General features: G+C 44.8%; 1 protein-coding gene across 4 annotated transcripts in view; it reads right to left on the bottom strand.

Moving 5' to 3' along the window:
- RNF207 (ring finger protein 207) overlaps nucleotides 1-23392 on the bottom strand; it is a 291616-nt gene that overhangs the window by 173518 nt on the left and 94706 nt on the right. For all 4 annotated transcript variants that reach the window (XR_005778481.1, XM_040429604.1, XM_040429593.1 and 1 more), the window contains exons 10-12: nucleotides 14186-14254; nucleotides 13998-14066; nucleotides 13630-13751 (exon numbers count right to left, since the gene is read on the bottom strand). Coding sequence is in view for 3 of the 4 variants with exons in the window: in XM_040429604.1 (XP_040285538.1) it covers nucleotides 13630-13751; nucleotides 13998-14066; nucleotides 14186-14254 (260 nt within the window). In the remaining variant the exon portion in view is untranslated. The remainder of the gene's footprint in view (nucleotides 1-13629; nucleotides 13752-13997; nucleotides 14067-14185; nucleotides 14255-23392) is intronic.

Raw genomic sequence — 23392 nt, 5'->3', positions numbered from 1 at the left:
CTAAGTTAACAACAGAGCAATGTGAAACTTTGGAAGCACCTTTAAATGCCTTGGAAGTGGATAAAGTACTCTCTGGGATTACAAAGAATAAAGCCCCAGGTATAGACAGTATTCCATTCGAAGTCTATGCTCAATATAGGCAGATAATAATCCCGAAATTGTTGGGGATGTGGGAGGGGGCGAGGACGATGGGGAAATTGCCAGAATCATCAAGGGAAGCCTTGATTACACTGATTTTAAAACCTGAGAAAGATCCGGCTTTTCCGGACTCGTATCGCCCCATCTCATTAATTAATGCCGATAATAAAATATTGGCTAAGATATTGGCAACTAGACTTAGAGGTGTGGTCCGGGGACTTGTTCATGAGGATCAGACGGGATTTATGGTAGGTAAAACTACAACTGACAATATAATATTTTGTGAACACCCAGCTTGAACCCACAAATTGCGGTGAACGATTGATTGTTACTATAGACGTCTCAAAGGCGTTTGATACTATAGAATGGCCCTTCTTGATTACAGTATTGATGTAGATGGGATTTGGTGACAATTTTATATCATGGGTAAGATTGTTATACACTGAAATCTCAGCAAAAGCAATATTAAATGGGGAATACTCTGACAGCTTAAACATCTGCAGGGGGGTTAGACAGTGTTTGTCCCCTCTCCCCTCTGCTGTCTGCTATAGCTATAGAGCCGTTAGCTGATATGATCAGACAAGATGAAGAAATTGTGGGTTCAGGTTTGGTGAATATGAGGAAAAAATTGCATTGTATGCAGACGATATTATGCTGTTTGTAGGTTCTCATAGATCGCTAGTGAAGATTTTTTGTGTTTTTGACCAATATAGTAATTATGCTGGGCTCAAAATAAATTGGTCTAAATCAGCCTGTATCCCGCTTGATCCTCTGAATGATTTTATACAAGGAGCATTGGAAATTAAGAAGATTAACAAACCCGTCAAGTATCTGTGTATTCAAATAACTTCAAATCCCAAGGACTATATTCAGTTGAATGTGGCCCCTAAAATACAAGAAATAAGGAAGAAAATAGGCGTATGGAAAAGATTATATGTCTCGATGGCAGGAAGGATCTCTCTGATTAAAATGTGCCTATTACCCTCCCTGAACTATATACTATGGAACTCTCTGGTAATAATCCCCAAAAAAACATTTAAAACAATAGCTAGTCTCTTAACGGATTATATATGGGGAGGGAAAAAAACCAAGGATAAAAGCACAAATACTTTACACCCAAGAGAGGGAGGGCGGTTTATCCGTCCCAGATCTGGAACTCAATTTTGTTGCTGGCCACATAAAAAACATGATAATGTGGAGTAACACGGCAAGATGTAAGGCTATGATTATAGGGATAAACTATCGGTTAGAAAATAGTAATATTTTCCAAATAATAGAAGCAGGAGTTTTGTTACAACAGGGAAGTAATAAGATTCCGATATTTGAATTGATGGATAGGGTTTGGAAGGAAGCAAGAGGGCTGTGGTCCCAGTATGGAATCCATGTTGATACCTTATTGTGGGATAATATCCACCTTACAGAACTAAAACTAATTGAGCAGAAAATTTGGTTGAAACATGGAGTCCATACCTGGGTCAGGTATGGAGACAGGGGGACATAATACCATATCAAGATCTTAAAAAGGAGCTTGGTTTGGGTAGCTAAGAGCTGAGTTTTTTTTTACTTACAACTAAAACAAGCACTGCGAACTTGGTTGGGAAAAGGCACACAAATTGATACCCTCTCACAGCCAGTAATGAATATCTCTAAGATGACACCAGGGGGGGAAATTAATTTCCAAAATTTATGAATGCTTGCTACATCAAAAGACCAAGAAAAAAGCAGTAAACAGTTTAATCTATAAATGGAAAGATGCTATAAACCCCCAGCAAGAAGAGTTTGGGGAATTGGCTATAAAGGAAATAAATTGAGTTTCGAAGAACTTTTCCCATAGGATTACCCAATTTAATATATTATACCGCCTTTACTACTCCCCTAGGATATTAATGAAGTGCTATAAAACCAAAGTGTTTAGTTGTTTAAAATGTGGGGAGGAAGGGGCGGATGATGTCCACATACTCTGGACATGCAAAAAGATTCAAGAGTTCCGAGGTAAGGTCAATGACAGAATAGAGCAATACCATCGGTTTAAAGTCCCTTTTGAGACATGTATACTGGGGGTGATGGATAAAATGGAAACCCCACAACATCGGGAAATTGCTTCCAAACTCCTTTTTTAAGCTAGGAAATGTATTGTTGGACATTGAGGAGGTAGTGCAGTTCCCACGGTTAGGGAATGGGAGAAGATCACTAGATCCTCACTTGCCAGAGAGGAATTTCATCTGATAAATACCAAGAAAAAACATAGATTTGCCAGAATATGGCAGAAATGGCTAACATAGCTTCTATCTGGGAGATGATGGGTGTTGCAGGTGGGGCCGAGGGGAGTGGGCGCGATAGAGGGGACAGAGATAGGAGGAAATATATATTTTTTTTCCCCCCTTTTTTTTTTTCTTTCTATATTCTTTTGAGCAGATAATGAATGTGGGATGGGGAGGGGAATATAATGTTATGTATCTAAAGATTGTTGTAATATTGATATATGACTGTTTTTTAAAGATGGCATATATTGTTATATGAAGTAAAAAATTTATAATCAAAAATTTTATTAATAAAAAAAAAAAAAGGATTAGGATTAGAGTTGAGCGAACACCTGGATGTTCGGGTTCGAGAAGTTCGGCCGAACTTCCCGGAAATGTTCGGGTTCGGGATCCAAACCCGAACCGAACTTCGTCCCGAACCCGAACCCCAATGAAGTCAATGGGGACCCGAACTTTTGGGCACTAAAAAGGCTGTAAAACAGCCCAGGAAAAAGCTAGAGGGCTGCAAAAGGCAGCAACATGTAGGTAAATCCCCTGCAAACAAATGTGGATAGGGAAATGAATTAAAATAAAAATAAAAAAAATAAAAATGACCCAATATCAATTGGACAGAGGTCCCATAGCAGAGAATCTGGCTTCACGTCAGCAGAGAATCAGTCTCTTCATGCCATAGCAAAGAATCTGGCTTCATGTCAGCAGAGAATCAGTCTCTTCATGCCATAGCAGAGAATCTGGCTTCATGTCACCCACCACTGGAACAGGCCACTGTCACATATTTAGGCCCCGGCACCCAGACAGAGGAGAGAGGTCCCATAACAGAGAATCTGGCCTTATGTCAGCACAGAATCTGTCTTCATGTCATAGCAGAGAATCAGGCTTCACGTCACCCACCACTGGAACAGGCCACTGTCACACATTTAGGCCCAGGCAGAGGAGAGAGGTCCCGTAACAGAGAATCTGGCCTTATGTCAGCACAGAATCTGTCTTCATGTCATAGCAGAGAATCAGGCTTCACGTCACCCACCACTGGAACAGGCCACTGTCACACATTTAGGCCCAGGCACCCAGGCAGAGGAGAGAGGTCCCGTAACAGAGAATCTGGCCTTATGTCAGCGCAGAATCAGTCTTCATGTCATAGCAGAGAATCAGGCTTCACGTCACCCACCACTGGAACAGGCCACTGTCACACATTTAGGCCCAGGCAGAGGAGAGAGGTCCCGTAACAGAGAATCTGGCCTTATGTCAGCACAGAATCTGTCTTCATGTCATAGCAGAGAATCAGGCTTCACGTCACCCACCACTGGAACAGGCCACTGTCACACATTTAGACCCAGGCAATGAAGAGAGGTCCCGTAACAGAGAATCTGGCCTTATGTCAGCACAGAATCTGTCTTCATGTCATAGCAGAGAATCAGGCTTCACGTCACCCACCACTGGAACAGGCCACTGTCACATATTTAGGCCCAGGCACCCAGGCAGAGGAGAGAGGTCCCGTAACAGAGAATCTGGCCTTACGTCAGCACAGAATCTGTCTTCATGTCATAGCAGAGAATCAGGCTTCAGGCCACTGTCACACATTTAGGCCCAGGCAGAGGAGAGAGGTCCCGTAACAGAGAATCTGGCATAATGTCAGCGCAGAATCAGTCTTCATGTCATAGCAGAGAATCAGGCTTCACGTCACCCACCACTGGAACAGGCCACTGTCACACATTTAGACCCAGGCAGAGGAGAGAGGTCCCATAACAGAGAATCTGGCCTTATGTCAGCACAGAATCTGTCTTCATGTCATAGCAGAGAATCAGGCTTCACGTCAGCCACCACTGGAACAGGCCACTGTCACACATTAGGCCCAGGCAGAGGAGAGAGGTCCCGTAACAGAGAATCTGGTCTTATGTCAGCACAGAATCTGTCTTCATGTTATAGCAGAGAATCAGGCTTCACGTCACCCACCACTGGAACAGGCCACTGTCACATATTTAGGCCCAGGCACCCAGGCAGAGGAGAGAGGTCCCGTAACAGAGAATCTGGCTTCATGTCAGCACAGAATAAGTCTTCATGTCATAGCAGAGAATCAGGCTTCACGTCACCCACCACTGGAACAGGCCACTGTCACACATTTAGGCCCCGGCACCCAGACAGAGGAGAGGTTCATTCAACTTTGGGTTGCCCCGCAATATAATGGTAAAATGAAATTAAAAATAGTATTGAATGAGGAAGTGCCCTGGAGTAGAATAATATATTGTTAAGGGGAGGTAGTTAATATCTAATCTGCACAAGGGATGGACAGGTCCTGTGGGATCCATGCCTGGTTCATTTTTATGAACGTCAGCTTGTCCACATTGGCTGTAGACAGGCGGCTGCGTTTGTCTGTAATGACGCCCCCTGCCGTGCTGAATACACGTTCAGACAAAACGCTGGCCGCCGGGCAGGCCAGCACCTCCAAGGCATAAAAGGCTAGCTCTGGCCACGTGGACAATTTGGAGACCCAGAAGTTGAATGGGGCCAAACCATCAGACAGTACGTGGAGGGGTGTGCACAGGTACTGTTCCACCATGTTAGTGAAATGTTGCCTCCTGCTAACACGTTCCGTATCAGGTGGTGGTGCAGTTAGCTGTGGCGTGTTGACAAAACTTTTCCACATCTCTGCCATGCTAACCCTGCCCTCAGAGGCGACCTCTTGCTCCTCCTCTGCCTTCGCCTTGGGCTTCCACTGGTTCCCCTGTGACATTTGGGAATGCTCTCAGTAGCGCGTCTACCAACGTGCGCTTGTACTCGCGCATCTTCCTATCACGCTCCAGTGTAGGAAGTAAGGTGGGCACATTGTCTTTGTACCGGGGATCCAGCAGGGTGGCAACCCAGTAGTCCGCACACGTTAAAATGTGGGCAACTCTGCTGTCGTTGCGCAGGCACTGCAGCATGTAGTCGCTCATGTGTGCCAGGCTGCCCAGAGGTAAGGACAAGCTGTCCTCTGTGGGAGGCGTATCGTCATCGTCCTGTGTTTCCCCCCCAGCCACGCACCAGTGATAGGCCCGAGCTGCTTTGGGTGCCACCCCGCTGTGAACATGCTTCATCCTCATCCTCCTCCTCCTCCACCTCCTCCTCATCCTCGTCCTCCTCGTCCTCCAGTAGTGGGCCCTGTCTGGCCACATTTGTACCTGGCCTCTGGTGTTGCAAAAAACCTCCCTCTGAGTCACTTCGAAGAGACTGGCCTGAAAGTGCTAAAAAATGACCCCTCTTCCTCCTCTTCCTCCTGGGCCACCTCCTCTTCCATCATCGCCCTAAGTGTTTTCTCAAGGAGACATAGAAGTGGTATTGTAACGCTGATAACGGCGTCATCGCCACTGGCCATGTTGGTGGAGTACTCGAAACAACGCAACAGGGCACACAGGTCTCGCATGGAGGCCCAGTCATTGGTGGTGAAGTGTGTCTGATCCGCAGTGCGACTGACCCGTGCGTGCTGCAGCTGAAACTCCACTATGGCCTGCTGCTGCTCGCACAGTCTGTCCAGCATATGCAAGGTGGAGTTCCACCTGGTGGGTACGTCGCATATGAGGCGGTGAGCGGGAAGGCCGAAGTTACGCTGTAGCGCAGACAGGCGAGCAGCGGCAGGGTGTGAACGCCGGAAGCGCGAACAGACGGCCCGCACTTTATGCAGCAGCTCTGACATGTCAGGGTAGTTGCGAATGAACTTCTGCACCACCAAATTCAGCACATGCGCCAGGCAAGGGATGTGCGTCAAACCGGCTAGTCCCAGAGCTGCAACGAGATTTCGCCCATAATCGCACACCACCAGGCCGGGCTTGAGGCTCACCGGCAGCAACCACTCGTCGGTCTGTTGTTCTATACCCCGCCACAACTCCTGTGCGGTGTGGGGCCTGTCCCCCAAACATATGAGTTTCAGAACGGCCTGCTGACGTTTACCCCGGGCTGTGCTGAAGTTGGTGGTGAAGGTGTGTGGCTGACTGGATGAGCAGGTGGAAGAAGAGGAGGAGGAAGCTGAGTAGGAGGAGGAGGAGACAGGAGGCAAAGAATGTTGCCCTGCGATCCTTGGCGGCGGAAGGATGTGCGCCAAACAGCTCTCCGCCTGGGGCCCAGCCGCCACTACATTTACCCAGTGTGCAGTTAGGGAGATATAGCGTCCGTGGCCGTGCTTACTGGTCCACGTATCTGTGGTTAGGTGGACCTTGCCACAGATGGCGTTGCGCAGTGCACACTTGATTTTATCGGACACTTGTTTGTGCAGGGAAGGCACGGCTCTCTTGGAGAAGTAGTGGCGGCTGGGAACAACATACTGTGGGACAGCAAGTGACATGAGCTGTTTGAAGCTGTGTGTGTCCACCAGCCTAAATGACAGCATTTCATAGGCCAGTAGTTTAGAAATGCTGGCATTCAGGGCCAGGGATCGAGGGTGGCTAGGTGGGAATTTACGCTTTCTCTCAAATGTTTGTGAGATGGAGAGCTGAACGCTGCCGTGTGACATGGTTGAGATGCTTGGTGACGCAGGTGGTGGTGTTGGTGATACATCCCATGTTTGCTGGGTGGCAGGTGCCAACGTTCCTCTAGAGGCAGAGGAAGAGGCCGAGGCGGCGGCAGCAGCAGCAGAAGAGGCCGAGGCGGCGGCAGCAGCAGAAGAGGTAGCAGGGGGAGCCTGAGTGACTTCCTTGTTTTTAAGGTGTTTACTCCACTGCAGTTCATGCTTTGCATGCAGGTGCCTGGTCATGCAGGTTGTTCTAAGGTTCAGAACGTTAATGCCTCGCTTCAGGCTCTGATGGCACAGCGTGCAAACCACTCGGGTCTTGTCGTCAGCACATTGTTTGAAGAAGTGCCATGCCAGGGAACTCCTTGAAGCTGCCTTTGGGGTGCTCGGTCCCAGATGGCGGCGGTCAGTAGCAGGCGGAGTCTCTTGGCGGCGGGTGTTCTGATTTTGCCCACTGCTCCCTCTTTTGCTACGCTGTTGGCTCGGTCTCACCACTGCCTCTTCCTCCGAACTGTGAAAGTCAGTGGCACGACCTTCATTCCATGTGGGGTCTAGGACCTCATCGTCCCCTGCATCGTCTTCCACCCAGTCTTGATCCCTGACCTCCTGTTCAGTCCGCACACTGCAGAAAGACGCAGCAGTTGGCACCTGTGTTTCGTCATCATCAGAGACGTGCTGAGGTGGTATTCCCATGTCCTCATCATCAGGAAAAATAAGTGGTTGTGCGTTAGTGCATTCTATCTATTCCACCCCTGGGGAAGGGCTAGGTGGATGCCCTTGGGAAACCCTGGCAGCAGAGTCTTCAAACAGCATAAGAGACTGCTGCATAACTTGAGGCTCAGACAGTTTCCCTGATATGCATGGGGGTGATGTGACAGACCGATGGGCTTGGTTTTCATGCGCCATCTGTGCGCTTTCTGCAGAAGACTGGGTGGGAGATAATGTGAACGTGCTGGATCCACTGTCGGCCACCCAATTGACTAATGCCTGTACCTGCTCAGGCCTTACCATCCTTAGAACGGCATTGGGCCCCACCAAATATCGCTGTAAATTCTGCTGGCTACTGGGACCTGAGGTAGTTGGTTCACTAGGACGTGTGGCTGTGGCAGAACGGCCACGTCCTCTCCCAGCACCAGAGGATCCACTAACACCACCACGACCATGTCCACGTCCGCGTACGCGTCCCTTATTAGATGTTTTCCTCATTGTTCCCGTTCACCACAATTTTGAGAATAGCAAATTTGGGAATAGTTTTTCAACCCTTAACAAAAAGTGTGCTTTTACGGTCACTACAAATAACTTGACCAGCTAAAACAGTACAGATTTGGTTGAATAGAAATGTCAGGCCTGTTTTTTTTTTGCGCTGTGTGACAGGTATAGGTTTAATCACAGAATTAGACTTCTATCTGCACGGTAGCGTGTGTCTTAGGTTTTTATGAATGACACTATCAGCACCTTCAATGTAAGATATCCTTTTTGGGATAGATTTCAAGTAGGCCTCATCTACCAGAAACTAGTTATTTTAAGAATGGCAAATTTGGGAATATTTTTTCAACCCAGAACAAAAAGTGTGCTTATACGGTCACTACAAATAACTTGACCAGCTAAAACAGTACAGATTTGCTTGAATAGAAATGTCAGGTCTATTTTTTAGGCGCTGGGTGACAGGCTCAACTTGCCCCTGATGTAGTATATGGCCAAAAAATAACCACACTATTGATGGTTAAATGCACTTGGGTGACACAGGCTCAGCCTGCACCAGATGTAGTATATGGCCAAAAAATAACCAGACTGTTGATGGTTAAATGCACTTCGGTGACACAGGCTCAGCCTGCAGCTGATGTAGTATATGGCCAAAAAATAACCACACTGTTGATGGTTAAATGCACTTCGGTGACACAGGCTCAGCCTGCAGCTGATGTAGGATATTGCACAAAATAACCACACTATTGATGGTTAAATACACTTGGTGATAGCTTGTGCTGGCGCACCACAAGTCACAAAATGGCCGCCGATCACCCCAGAAAAAAGTGATCTAAAAACGCTCTGGGCAGCCTCAAAAAAGTGAGCAAGTCGATATTAGCACTTCAATGATCCACAGCTGCAGATCGATCACAGAATGAAGTCTTTTGGAGGAGTTAATCTGCCTAATCTCGCCCTAACGTCGCAGCTGCAACCTCTCCCTATGCTTGAATCAGCAGAGTGACGTGCACCGCTACGTGACCCAAGCTTATATAGAGGCTGGGTCACATGCTGCACTGGCCAATCACAGCCATGCCAATAGTAGGCAAGGCTGTGATGGCCTCTTGGGGCAAGTAGTATGACGCTTGTTGATTGGCTGCTTTGCAGCCTTTCAAAAAGCGCCAAGAAAGCGCCGAACACCAAACCCGAACCCGGACTTTTACGAAAATGTTCGGGTTCGGGTCCGTGTCACGGACACCCCAAAATTCGGTACGAACCCGAACTATACAGTTCGGGTTCGCTCATCCCTAATTAGGATCAGGCCGGAGTTTTGACCAGTGTAAGACTTTCATATTTTACAGGCCTAGTTTGAGCAGTAGCTTTCTTATGTATTACAAGAGCCTGTATTTCATTGAGGACTTGCATTTACCTTTCCCCATATGTATGGGAGATTGTGCTTAATGCCGGGCTGTATCAAGAGACTGTCTTAATGCATTGGATGTACTGTTAGCAGAAGTCATCTTCAGTAAAGTTCCCTTTTGAGTTCCACCCTGCTTGCCTCAGTCTCAAGTTCTTCAATTAAAACTATAGTAAATGGTTGAACCTCCATACAAAAGGTACTGGCGTCATGACTACAAGGGACCTTCTGTGTTTGAAATGGATGAGATGGCCAATAGACTATCTAAGCGTAAATATCCACTCTGGACTTTAAATCGTGCTAAATCTTGCGCATCCAGACAGGATTTAGTCTTTCCTCATGCCACACAACATGAGAGCAAAAGACATAATAGGAAAACCGCTGGGTCTATTCTTTCTTTTGCAACTAATTATAGTACAGAATTTTGTGGAGACTCCCTGTCCTCGTACCTGGACTAGGTACGAGGACAGGGAGTCTCCACCATCAGGAGACGTCCCTGGGCTGAGGAATAACTCAGGGTGAGTATAGGGATAGGTTAGACATATCCCAACACTCCCCATAGCTGCCCTGTGTTCACTCCCCTCTAAAACCATATCAACGGTTGGCTACCCTGTAGGAACACATTTTATCCTTTTTCATTGTCTGTTTGTTTCACAATTTTCACTGGTGAACCACCACAGTGGTATTATTTTATATAGTATGAGTAAGTAAAAGTTACGTTTTAAAGGGTCAACATTGCTGGACACTTCTCGATTCTATGATCCTTCTATAAAATATATATGGATTTAGCTGGACATTTATGTTTTACTGTAGGGGTGCATCAGGGAGTCTTCAAATGTGACATGGTGCCTGAAAATTATTCCAGTGAAATCTGCCCTCCAAAAGCCATATGGTGCCCCTTCTCTTCTGAGCCCTGCCATGTGCCCATACAGCAGTTTATCAACACGTATTTGGTATTGCCATATTCAGTAAAAAATGGGGAACAAATTGTGGGGTGCTTTTTTTCCTATTACCCCTTGTGAAAATAAAAAATCTGGAGCTAAACATTTTAGTTGAAAGAAATTAATTTTTCATTTTCACGTCCATGTGTTTCTAAATTCTATGAAATGCCTGTGGGATCAAAGCATTCACTACACTCATCACTACATGAGGGGTGTAGTTTCCAAAATGGAGTCACATTTTAGGGGTTTCCACAGTAGGGGTACCTCGGTACCTCTTCAAACGCGACATGGCTCTCTAAAACTGGCAGTGTTAAATTCATACTGCGTCTTTGCTATAGTGCAAACATCTCAGCTAATCCTCTAATAAGGATCTTTATGACACATGCAACTGCTGTAGGATTAAAGGCTATGGACACCTTTGAAAAGTCTCTTTTTTTATGATTTCATTTTACTCATTTTGGGCTAAAAATCATTTTTGCAGTTGAGGTCTATTAAAAATGTTCAGATGTTTCTGAGATACAGGAGCTAAAAATCAGTCTACTTTCAAGCTGTCAGTTTGTAGTTTCTTTGAATCCCATCATCTGAAAGCTCATGTGTAGCTCTTCTGATCTTCTGACGGCATAAAGACTCATTATAGCTCACTTCTTATCAAACTGATAGGAATATGGCTAAAATAAGTGTTTATGAGGCCAGGAGATCAAAGATAAGAGCTACACATGAGCCATCAGATGATGAGATTCAAAGAAAACACAAAGTGACAGTTTGCAAATAAACAGGTTTTTTCAACCCCCTGTATCTCAGAAATGGCTAAACATTTTGAATGAAGACCAATAAAAAAATGATTTTTAGCCCAAAATAAAAAGGATGCAATCATAAAAAATGCCCCCAAAGATGTACATAGCCTTTAATGTAGTATTCCAATAAGTTCCCATTGCCTATTTGCATGTGACCACTGCAGCCAATCACAGTCCTCAGCATTAGACCACTCACAGGTGATTGGCTACAGTGGTAATATGCCATATACCGGCAAGTCCCCGCTGCAGTTTGTAAATAAGCAGAGGCAGGAAGGAATGATGGTGAAGAAAGGGGTGAGCATAACTTGCATTCACAATGCATATGTGCCACATACAACCCCCGTATGTAACCAAGTGTCTTTCTGAGAATCAGCTGGAGGATGACTGTGCACCAGCATATCCTTTAGATTTGTCCCTCTCTTATACATAATGCTAGGGGCATGGTGTTACAACCTTCCTCTGATACATGTCTGTTTTCAGGATATGCCAGTGTCAGGGGTGGATTGGCTATAGACCCTACAGCAGTGATGGTGAAGCTTTTACAAACCGAGGGCCCAAACTGCAACCCAAAACTCATTTATCGCAAAGTGCCAACACGGCAATTTGACCTGAATACTACAGTCCAATATAGTATATCTTCCATGTACTTTATCACTTAGCTACAATAGCCTGCCTGCATTCAATGCGCTGCCTGTGCTGTTCATAGTGCGCCCTGCGCTGATTGGCAGGAAATGTCTAAGTCATATTGGGACACCATAGACTTTTCCAGGGCGCAGGTACCCACAGAAAGGGCTCCGAGTGCTGCCTCTGGCACCCATGCCATAGATTTGCCACCACTGCCCTACAGGGAAATTTCCTGGTAGGTTGACACTCACAGGGCTGCCCGAGCCCTCCTCATGGCTGCTGGCTAGGTACATAATGATCTGATGCTCTCAGCATTAATGTAGGAGTTTCAGGTACTGATGCATCTGACCCGACAGCTGCAGGTGCCCTTCTGAATTCAACTGTATCGCCATCTTCAGGACAGTGATACAGTTGTATACTGTGGTGAAGGTGGCAGTATTTTCTGCTCCACTGTGGTATTTGGTTCTGTTGGGGCAGTATTTTGTGCTGCACTACAATATTGCTGTCCCCACCTACTTATGCTGGCCATATCTAGCTATGTTGACCTACCTTCTGTCAATTTGAACTCTCCTACAACATAGGGCCACGCTTAGATTTTTGTTTCCAGGGCCACTTTAAGTTCCCAGTCTGTCCCTGGAACTCCCTGCCGGATCCGCCGATCAGTGTGACAACTGACAGCATTTGTAGACGGATCCGGGTGCGGATCCATCTACAAATGCATTGCAAGAACGGATCCGTCTCTCCGCTTGTCATGCGGATGGACGGATCCGTCTTGCAGTCTTTTTCACAGTTTTTCCGGTCTGCGCATGCGCAGACCGGAAGGACGGATCCGTCCTTCAGTTGTTTTGCAATGCCGGATCCGGCACTAATACAAGTCAATGGGACTTAATGCCGGCATTCTGGCGACTGATCAGGCATTTTGGACGGACATAATACCGCAGCATGCTGCGGTATTATGTCTGGCCAAAACGCCTGACAGTGACTGGACGGAAGGCATACTGATCCAAACTGAATGGATTTCTATCCATTCAGAATGCATGGGGATATGCCTGATCAGTTATTTTCCGTCATTGAGCCCTTTTGACGGAACTCTATGCCGGAAAAGAATAACGCTAGTGTAAAAGTACCCTAAGCTAGCAAGTAAAGAATCCTTGGTGACTGTAATCTCTTGTATCTTGTAAAAATTACGGTCATGTTTTCACGAATGGGGATAATATTTTATTTACATAGAGACCTGGATTCTGTGTCAGGTTATCACTGCCCAATGCTATGGGTCTCCCCAGTACGGGTCTAATATTTTAATGCACTTTTGTTAGGGCAAAGAAAGTTGCTGTGAACTTATGAACTTATTTTCATCCTCACTAATTAACTGTGACAATCTGTTTGGTGCACAGACTGCCGGAGAAGGCATGTAATTTAGGATGTGGTCTGCGCCTCATCATAAATTATATGCCTCCTCCTGCAGTGCAGGTTCTATCAAGACCTACGCAGCACACGCCAAACTTTATAAATCAGGGCCTTTATGCTCAAATCCTGCCCATTCTGGCTTGATTGGCGTTCCCGAGGACAGGAAAAACGTCATTACAAGCCAGGACAAAATCTTGCGCATGTACCTGGAAAGAGGTTTACTGCAATGTTCTTCTTTGCACAAGAAGTCTTTTGTGTGCAGTAAAATATCTTCCCCTGACAAACAGAAATCCATTAGTAATACCTTCAGTAGTGAAGATCTTGAAATTGTCCACATATATCTGTGACTCACGAGAATTGTTTTATTTTAAACCAGATAAACACTTACATGCATCCGTTTCCATGTCCTGGTGCACAGCACGTGCCGTTCACACTGCCGGCACGCCGAAGGTTGAACATTAGCAGGGGCTCCAGACAGCGAGCAAACTCAGCTGCATAGTCTGTATTGATCTGCAATTCACACCAGGACGTTTACTGCAATTTCCAACATTGTATAATGTAAAGTTCTGCAGCTCTCTAATATACTTTATTTGACAGTTTCCAACTATTTAAAGGATCACTGCTTGCTGTCAGTGAATGGGAACATGCTTTTCTTTTTACATCCAGAGGCTGAAATCCTGTACAGATGCAATGCTTCTCTCAGCTGATTGTTCGTTTCAATGGTATACACTATACAGTCTGGACAAGTTAACCCACCTTGCTGCTCTGTGATGGCCGCAAACGATGTGGAAGTTTCACAATTTTCTGCAGACGTTCCATTAGTTGCTGTGAAGATGTATATGGAATTAGTTCTAGAGGAATGTACAGTGACTTGATATGACTGTCTGATTCCCTCTTCAGTTTATGTATATACTGTATACATGTGTACTCATGATATAACTTACATAGCCAAGGTCCAAGAAGTCGGCCTTGTTAGCTGAGCTGAGGAACGCAGAACATGTGACCAGATGGACCTAACACAGACAAAAAGAAATGTTTAAATAAGTACCCCTGCCTGAAGGAACAGAGTCCCCTTCCCGGACCCCTGAAACAAAAATAAATCTTATCGGGACATCCTAAAATATTTAATGTTAAATTGGCTTAATGTACCATAAGGTGCCTATACCTCAATCAATTGCCTTGAAACTTTGCACAACCTAAGATCTCAGCTTCCCAAATCTATCCTGGAAGTTTCATGGATTTTGGCTACCCACAAGGCAAATGAGTGACATTAAGCTTGTTTTTTGGGGAGCTTAATGTGGCTTAACTAACGTACATAAAACAACTTAGATGTTAACCGATTTCCCCCAAAATTCACACACTGTAATATAAGACTCTTATCTATTCAAATAAATCCTGAAAAAAATCTGTGCTTTTAGTAAAAACATAGCACACTTTATTTATAATTTTTTAAAATATGACATTGGGGACATGACTTCATATCCCTTGTTTTCTGTCAACGTTACCTTCATATTGCAATAACTTGGTTTGCAAGAAGAATTATTTGTAGTAAATTCTGTCCGATATGTTTTGTTTTTATTTATAAAAATAAATACATTTAATGAACATGTAACAGATTTAGCAATTCTCAAAATCTGAATTTCTCTGCTTTTAAGATAGATAGTGATACCTCATAAAATAATTTTTTATTAACATTCTCTATATGTCTATGCTGACATCATTTTGTAGATGTCATTTTATTTTTTTAGTTTTTTCACCAATTTTAGAAGCAATTTTTAAAAATTTTAAGATAATTTCCAAAATAAAAATTTTTAAGGACCAAAGTGACTTTGAGGGGCTTACATAATAAAAACCAACCATAATTTACATCATTTTAGGAAGTTTGTTAAAACTTTAGGGCTCTTTCACACAGACGATATGGATTGGCTCCAGATGCGTTCAGTCAGTTTTGTCTGCGATTGCGTTCAATTGCAAATAACATCTCTTAGCAACCATCAGTGAAAAACGCATTGCACCTGGCCTGCATCCGGATGCAATGTGTTTTTCACTGAAACCCCATTCACTTCTATGGGGCCAGGGCTGTGTGAAAAACGCAGAATATAGAACATGCTGCGTTTTTAACGCAAGGCAGAACTGATGCGTGAAAGAAAACGCTCATGAACACAGACCCATTGAAATTAATGGAACCCTTTCACACGAGTGGGTTTTCCGCGCGGGTGAAATGCGTGACGTGAACGCATAGGACCCGCACAGAATCTGGACCTATTCATTTCAATGGGTCTGTGTACATGAGCGTTTTTTTTTTCACTCATCAGTTCTGCCTTGCGTGAGAAAAGAAAGGACACCTCCTAGTCAAATCCCTAGTCACAGTCCTGACTGGCTATCAGTATGAACAGACCCCAAAGGTAGATGAGTTCATACGCAGGAGTACCTAGAGTCCTAACTCACCCTATAAAGACCCTGCCGATCATGACAGGACTCATACTACCTGTTCCTCAAGAAAGGAAGGACGACTAGGAGTCTCTCTCAGGAATACAACAAAGGGCAGGGGAAAAACAGCACATAGATAAATAAAAACAAAATGCAAAAGGGAAAGGAAACACTTAACTTTCCAGCTATGGCAGTAAAAGGAACTCAGCTGAGAACCAAACACCAGCAGACCACAGATACCACTGAAGCTATAAACCGCACAGCATTGTGGGAGAAGCAACTATAAATAAGGAAAGCTAAATAACCACAATAGCAACACCTGGAGGTTAGAGGTGTGGCCAGTATCAGAAACAACACAGACATCTATTGATCCACAAGGAAACCTGTCAGATCAAAGCACGTTTTGCCAGTCTCACAGATCTTCTGTCACCCACTGTCGCGGGGACGTCCGTATGTCTCGGTACGTCTGTGACATCTGGCCCCATAGAAGTGAATGGGGCTTCAGTGAAAAACACATTGCAGCCGGATGTAATCCTGGTGCAATGCGTTTTTCACTGATGGTTGCTAAGAGATGTTGTTTGCAAACCTTCCGTTTTTTTTCATGTGCGTGAAAAATGCATTCAAATGGATTGCACCGGCGCTGAAAACAACTGAACGCAATTGCATACAAAACTGACTGAACTTGCTTGCAAAATGGTGCGAGTTTCTCATAATGCATCCTGAGCCAATCTGTATTGTTCGTGTGAAAGTGGCCTTAGGTGTTCCACAGGAATTAAAGTTAAATGGAAGTGAAATTCATTTTCCAAATTTTCCATTTTAATCCATTTTTTTCCTGTAACACAGCAAGGTTTAACAGAAAAACAAATCTCAATATTTATTACCCTGATTGTGCAGTTAACACAAACACCCCATATGTGGTTGTAAAATGCTGTATAGGTACACAGCAGGACTCAGAATGGAAGGAGCACTAAATGGCTTTTGCAGGACAGATTTTGTTGAAATGGTTTTAGGGCCCCATATCGGATTTGAAGAAACCTTGATGTACCCCTACAGTGGAAATTCCCAAAAAGTGACCCACGAGCGTGGCGGATTGGCTTCGGATGCGTTCAGGGTGTGTTCAGTGAAACTCGCACCATTTTGCAAGTAAGTTCAGTCAGTTTTGTCTGCGATTGCATTCAGTTGTTCAGTTTTTTCCATGCGGGTGCAATGCGTTTTGATTCGTTTTTCACACACGTGATAAAAAACTTAAGGTTTACAGACAACATCTCTTAGCAACCATCTGTGAAAAACGCATTGCATCCGCACTTGCTTGCGGATGCAATGCGTTTTTCACTGAAGCCCCATTCACTTCTATGGGGCCACAGCTGCGTGAAAAACGCAGAATATAGAACATGCTGCGTTTTCACACAACGCAGAACTGATGCGTGAAACTGATGCATGTACACAGACCCATTTAAATTCAAGGGTCAGGATTCAGTGCGGGTGCTATGCGTTCACGTCACGCATTGCACCCGCAACGGAAAACTCACTCGTGTGATAGGGGCCTTAAGGAATTCATATAGTGTCCTGTGAGCATTTTGAGCCCACTGGTGTTTTTCTAAATTTAATACACAAAGTGAAAATAGCTAACTTTTCACAATTATGCCATTTCAGTACCCGATATATTGCGCCCAGCTTGTGTTGCCAGAGACATTCATCCCCTAAATTATTATGCTGATTCTCCCGGGTAGAGTATTACCTGCATATATGGCCATTATCTGCTGCCTGAACACATGGCATGGCTCAGAAAGAAAATACCATCATTTGGCTTTTGGAGCACAGATTTTGCTGGAATGATTATCGGGTCCTCTTCTGAGGTACACCAGTATAGAGGAAGAGAAAACCCCAATAAGTGACATCATCTTGGAAACTACACCCCTCAAGGAATTAAGTTATGGGTGCAGTGACCATTTTGACCCAACTGGTGTTTTTCTGAATTTAAAGGGGTTTTCTGACTTTTTTTATCTGATTGGTGGAGGTCTGACACCCAGGACCCCCACCGCACTGCTGTTTGAGGAGACTACAGTGTTGCTGTGAGTGACGTTGCCTCTGACCACGTACCAAGCACAGAGCTATATGTCGTATAGTAGCTGTGCTTGGTTTCGCAGCTCAGCCCAATTCACTTGAATGGGACTGAGCTGCACCTAGGCCACGAGAGATCAATGCACGTGACTTCACTGGTCGAACGTAAGTCTCCTTCAATAGCTAACCGGCGGGGGTCCCGGGTGTCCAGAGGATGGGTCATCAGGATAAAAAAAGTCGGATAATCCCTTTAATACACAGAGTGAAAATTGCAGATTTTTCACAATAATGCCATTTCACTGCCCAATATATTGTGACCAGCTTCTGTTGCCAAAGACATCGACCCCCAAAATTGTTATGTGGTTCTCCCGAGTGGGGTAGTTCCCCATATGTGGCCATTATCTGCTGCCTAGGAACATGGTAGGGCTAAGAAGAGAAATAACACCAAGCTACTTTTCAGCCTGCTTTGTCGAAATTTTGTAAAACTTTGAGAACTGATCCTATTTAGGAAACTACAGCCCTCAAGGAATTTATCTAGGAGTGTAGTGAGTTTTTTAAATCCACAGGTAGTTTTTTTTTTTTTACATGTATGTGCTGTGGTTAGTGCAGAATAAAACATAAAATACAGGTATCAAAATAATAGCTTGTAAAATGTTGTCAAATTCATGGAAAATTTAGGCAAAACTATTTCATAAAATTTTTAACATATTATTCAATGAAAAATTAGGTCAAATTAGTTTATACAATTTTTTTAGCAAATCCATGAAAAAAATTGTTTAAATTAGTACATACAATTTTGGACAGACAAATTAGTTCATGAAAATTATGCCGGTCCAATTTGTTCATAAAAGTTTGGTGGACAAATTAGTTAATAAACTTTGTGTTTATATTACTTCATAATTTTTGTGGTGAAATTAGGTCATAAAATTTTTGGCAAACAAATTAGTAAAATGTTTGTGGCACACCAATTTTTTCTCAAAATTTTGGCAAACAAATTTATGAATACCTTTTGACAGAAAAATTAGTTCATAAAAATGTTGGCAAATTTGTTCATAAAAATTGTTGCCCACCAATTAGACACAAAAAATTGTAGATACAATAAAGTACTAAAAATTGAGCCAAGTAAACAAAAGCTATTACTAGGAAAAGCATGCAGCAAACTGAGGATATAGGTATAAGATGTGTGGAGTACATTACAGATAAATTTGCAGTTTTCAATCTACATCATCCAATTTGCATTAAAGGAGGTAAACAATTAATATTACAGGGACATGTGGTATATCTAATTATTAATGCACAGATTAGGTTGTGTGGGGCAGGTTTCACAATGGTAAATTGTATCCCTTCTGATCCCTCCCTAGCCCCACACAATTTTTTCGGCAGTGTTTTCTGTCCATTCATAAATTCTAACTTTATGAGCAGAGCCCAATAGACTGTCTCACACAGTTTGTCTATTTTCGCACCATACCTTGCCCTCTTGCTCAGCAGGTACTGGCAGAAATGCAGCCTCCCTTTGAAGTGAACGAGGGAGTGGTATACAGCTAGGAAAATGTTTGATCAAATAATCAAAAAGGGGCCAATGTAAATAGTTTTATATGGCCCTGTTTAAGGCTTTATGGAACAATGGAGTGTGATATGGGATGTTGCTGCTCCAATAGTCCCAAATTCTTGGCTTCTTGACTACTATTATATGTAGTACAATGCCCCAAAATTTGGCCATTTCCGTTCTACAGGGTTCCATAAACTGCTCTGCAAGCAAAATGGTCGACTTATTAAATAAATTAATTTACCATTGTGAAACCTGCCCCACACGTCCCCACCCTCAGACACCTCCTCCCCTGCTGCACTCTCTTATAGTGGATTTCAATTCACTCACACCCCCCGCCCCGGCTGCAAACATGGTGGAGGAGTTGGTCTCCTCCTATCAGACACCTGCTCCTACAGCCCAATTCCACTGCCACCCTCCATTACGCTCACCTCATTTGAAGTACACTCTGTTCGCATCTACTCTCCCTCCAACCTTCAAGTAGCCGTCATTTACCGCCCTCCAGGCCCAGCCACCATCTTTCTTGACCACTTTAACACCTGGCTACTACACTTTCTTTCTTCCGACATCCCCACTATCATCATGGGTGACTTCAACATCCCTATTGACACCTGCCACTCGGCCGCCTCTAAACTCCTGTCACTCTCTTCCTCCTTCGGCCTATCACAGTGGTCTTCAGTTCCCACCCACAGAGATGGTCACACTCTGGATCTGATCTTTACCCGCCTCTGCTCCCTATCTAACCTTTCTAATTCGCCTCTCCCCCTATCCGACCACAACCTACTCACCTTCTCTTCACTGGTCTCTTCTGCTGCTCCCCCGGTCCACACACCAGCACACCCCCGCAGGAACCTTAAACATCTCGACTTTCGCTTGCTTTCCGACTCTCTTCTCTCACTCTCTACCATCTGCTCCCTCCTAGACCCAGAAGCTGCTACCACCCTATATAACAACACAATAAGTACAGCTCTGGACACTGTTGCCCCCCTCACACACAACAAAACCCGAAAAATCAACAGACAACCCTGGCACACCAACCTGACCAAAAAACTCAGACAAGCTTCCAGGGCTGCTGAGCGGCAATGGAAGAAATCCCATTCAAATGATCATTTCACCGCATACAAGCAATCCCTCCTCATATTTAAATCCTCACTCGCTGATGCAAAACAGGCCTACTTCTCATCTCTCATATCTTCCCTGTCACACAGCCCTAAACAACTTTTTAGCACTTTTAACTCCCTTCTCCGTCCCCCAGCGCCCCCACCCTCTCCACTCTTCTCAGCTGAGGACTTTGCCAAATATTTCAAACAAAAGATAGTCAACATCAGAGAAAGCTTCACTACACAGTCCCCACAGACCCTCTACACAACGGCTCGGTCCTCTTCTCCCAAAACTTGCTTCTCCACCATTACAGAAGAAAAACTCTCCACTCTACTCTCCAAAGCTAATCTGACCACCTGTGCACTTGACCCAATCCCATCCCACCTCATCCCTAACCTCACCACAGTGTTTATCCCAGCCCTAACCCATCTCTTCAACCTATCACTAAACTCTGGTGTCTTCCCCTCTGCTTTTAAACATGCTACCATTACACCCATCCTCAAAAAGCCTTCACTTGACCCATCTTCCTTGTCCAGTTATCGCCCCATATCACTTCTTCCATTTGCCTCTAAGCTACTTGAACAACATGTCCATTCAGAACTGTCCTCCCACCTCTCCTCCTGCTCCCTCTTTGACCGCCTACAATCTGGCTTCCGACCCCACCACTCGACTGAGACTGCCCTTACCAAAGTCACCAATGACCTACTGACAGCCAAAACCAAGAAACAATACTCCGTCCTCCTTCTCCTTGACCTGTCCTCTGCCTTCGACACTGTTGACCACTCCCTTCTGTTGCAAACTCTCTCATCTCTTGGCATCACCGACCTGGCCCTCTTCTGGATCACATCATACCTCACAGACCGGACGTTTAGCGTCTCCCACTCTCGCACCACCTCCTCGTCTCATTCCCTCTCTGTTGGTGTCCCGCAAGGCTCTGTCCTAGGACCCCTGCTCTTCTCTATCTACACCTTTGGCCTGGGACAGCTCATAGAGTCCCATGGCTTTCAGTATCACTCCTACGCTGACGACACGCAAATCTACCTCTCTGGTCCAGACATCACCACCTTACTATCAAGAATCCCACAATGTCTATCTTCTATATCATCCTTCTTCGCCTCTCGCTTTCTAAAACTTCACATGGATAAGACAGAATTCATAATCTTTCCCCCATCTTGTTCAACCCCCTCAACAGACCTATCTATCATGATCAATGGCTGCACACTCTCCCCGGTCAACAAAGTCCGCTGCCTCGGAGTGACCTTGGATTCTGCCCTCTACTTTAGACCGCACATCCAAGCACTTTCCACCACCTGCCGCCTCCAACTCAAAAACATCTCCCGCATCCGTGCTTTCCTTAATTTTGAATCTGCGAAAATTCTTGTACATGCCCTCATTATCTCTCGCCTAGACTATTGCAACATTCTCCTCTGTGGCCTTCCATCTAGCACTCTCGCACCCCTCCAATCTATCCTCAACTCTGCTGCCCGGCTAATCCACCTCTCACCCTATTACTCCTCTGCCTCTCCCCTCTGCCAATCCATTCACTGGCTCCCCATTGCCCAGCGAATTCACTTCAAAGTACTAACAAATACATACAAGGCCATCCATAACCTGTCGCCTCCCTACATCTCTGAGCTACTTTCCCGATACATCCCCACACGCACTCTCCGATCCTCACAAGACCTCCTTCTCTCCTCTCCTCTTATTGCCTCTTCCCACAATCGACTCCAAGATTTCTCCCGTGCATCCCCCATACTCTGGAACTCGCTACCCCAACATATCAGACTCTCACCTACATTGGAATCCTTCAAAAGAAAACTGAAAACCCACCTCTTCAGACAAGCCTACAACCAGTGACCCTGCTGCCTCTATACCGCCATGACCTACTTAACTCGCACCTACTGTGTCCTTCTCCCATACCATGTAGATTGTAAGCCCTCACGGGCAGGGCCCTCTCTCCTTCTGTACCAGTTTGTAACTTGTCTTGTTTATGATTAGTGCAATTGTCTGTATTATGTATGTGCACCGCTCATCATATGTACAGCGCTATGGAATGAATGGCGCTTTAATAATAAATAATAATAATAATTAAATCATCTGAAAAAAATTAGCTTAAGGCCTCTTGCACACAACCGTACGGCTTTTTCAGTATTTTGCGGTCTGCAAAAAACAGATCCACAAAAAATACGGATGATGTCCGTGTGCATTCCGTTTTTTTTCAGAACGGAACAGCTGGCCCCTGATAGAACAGTACTATCCTTGTCGGTTATGCGGACAATAATAGGACATGTTCTATCTTTGAACGGAACGGAACTCCATTGAAATGAATGGAATATGAAATACAAAAAACGGAACGTAAACGGAAAAGAAAAATGTTCACGTGCAAGAGGCCTAAGGCCCCTTTCAGACGAGTGTTTGTCACGCTCCTGACTCGCAGCATAAGTATGCAACAGCTCCCGTCCTGTCCTCCCAGCACTGCCGTAGTCGCATAGCATTATATTGATTTATATATGATATGCAACCTTTAGGCCCCTTTCACATTTTCACGCATCACTTGTGCGTTGCGTGAAAATCGCAGCAAGCTCTATTTTGTGCGTTTTTCACGCAACGCAGGCCCCATAGAAGTGAATGGGGCTGCGTGAAAATCGCAAGCATCCGCAAGCAAGTGCGGATGCGGTGCGATTTTCACGCACGTTTGCTAGGAGACGATCGGGATGGGGACCCGATCTTTATTATTTCCCCTTATAACATGGTTATAAGGGAAAATAATAGCATTCTGAATACAGAATGCATAGTACAATAGGGCTGGAGGGGTTAAAAATAAATAAATAATAATTTAACTCACCTTATCCACTTGTTCGCGCAGCCGGCATCTCTTCTGTCTTGCTCTGTGAGGAATAGGACCTTTGATGACATCACTACGCTCATCACATGGTCCGTCACATGATCATCATCATGGTGATGGATCATGTGACGGACCACGTGATGAGCGTAGTGACGTCATCAAAGGTCC

This window comes from Bufo bufo, chromosome 1, assembly GCF_905171765.1.
Source record: "Bufo bufo chromosome 1, aBufBuf1.1, whole genome shotgun sequence".
NCBI lineage: Eukaryota > Metazoa > Chordata > Amphibia > Anura > Bufonidae > Bufo > Bufo bufo.
Note: the sequence above shows the minus strand (reverse complement) of the source record. Positions and strands in the feature narration are given on the sequence as shown.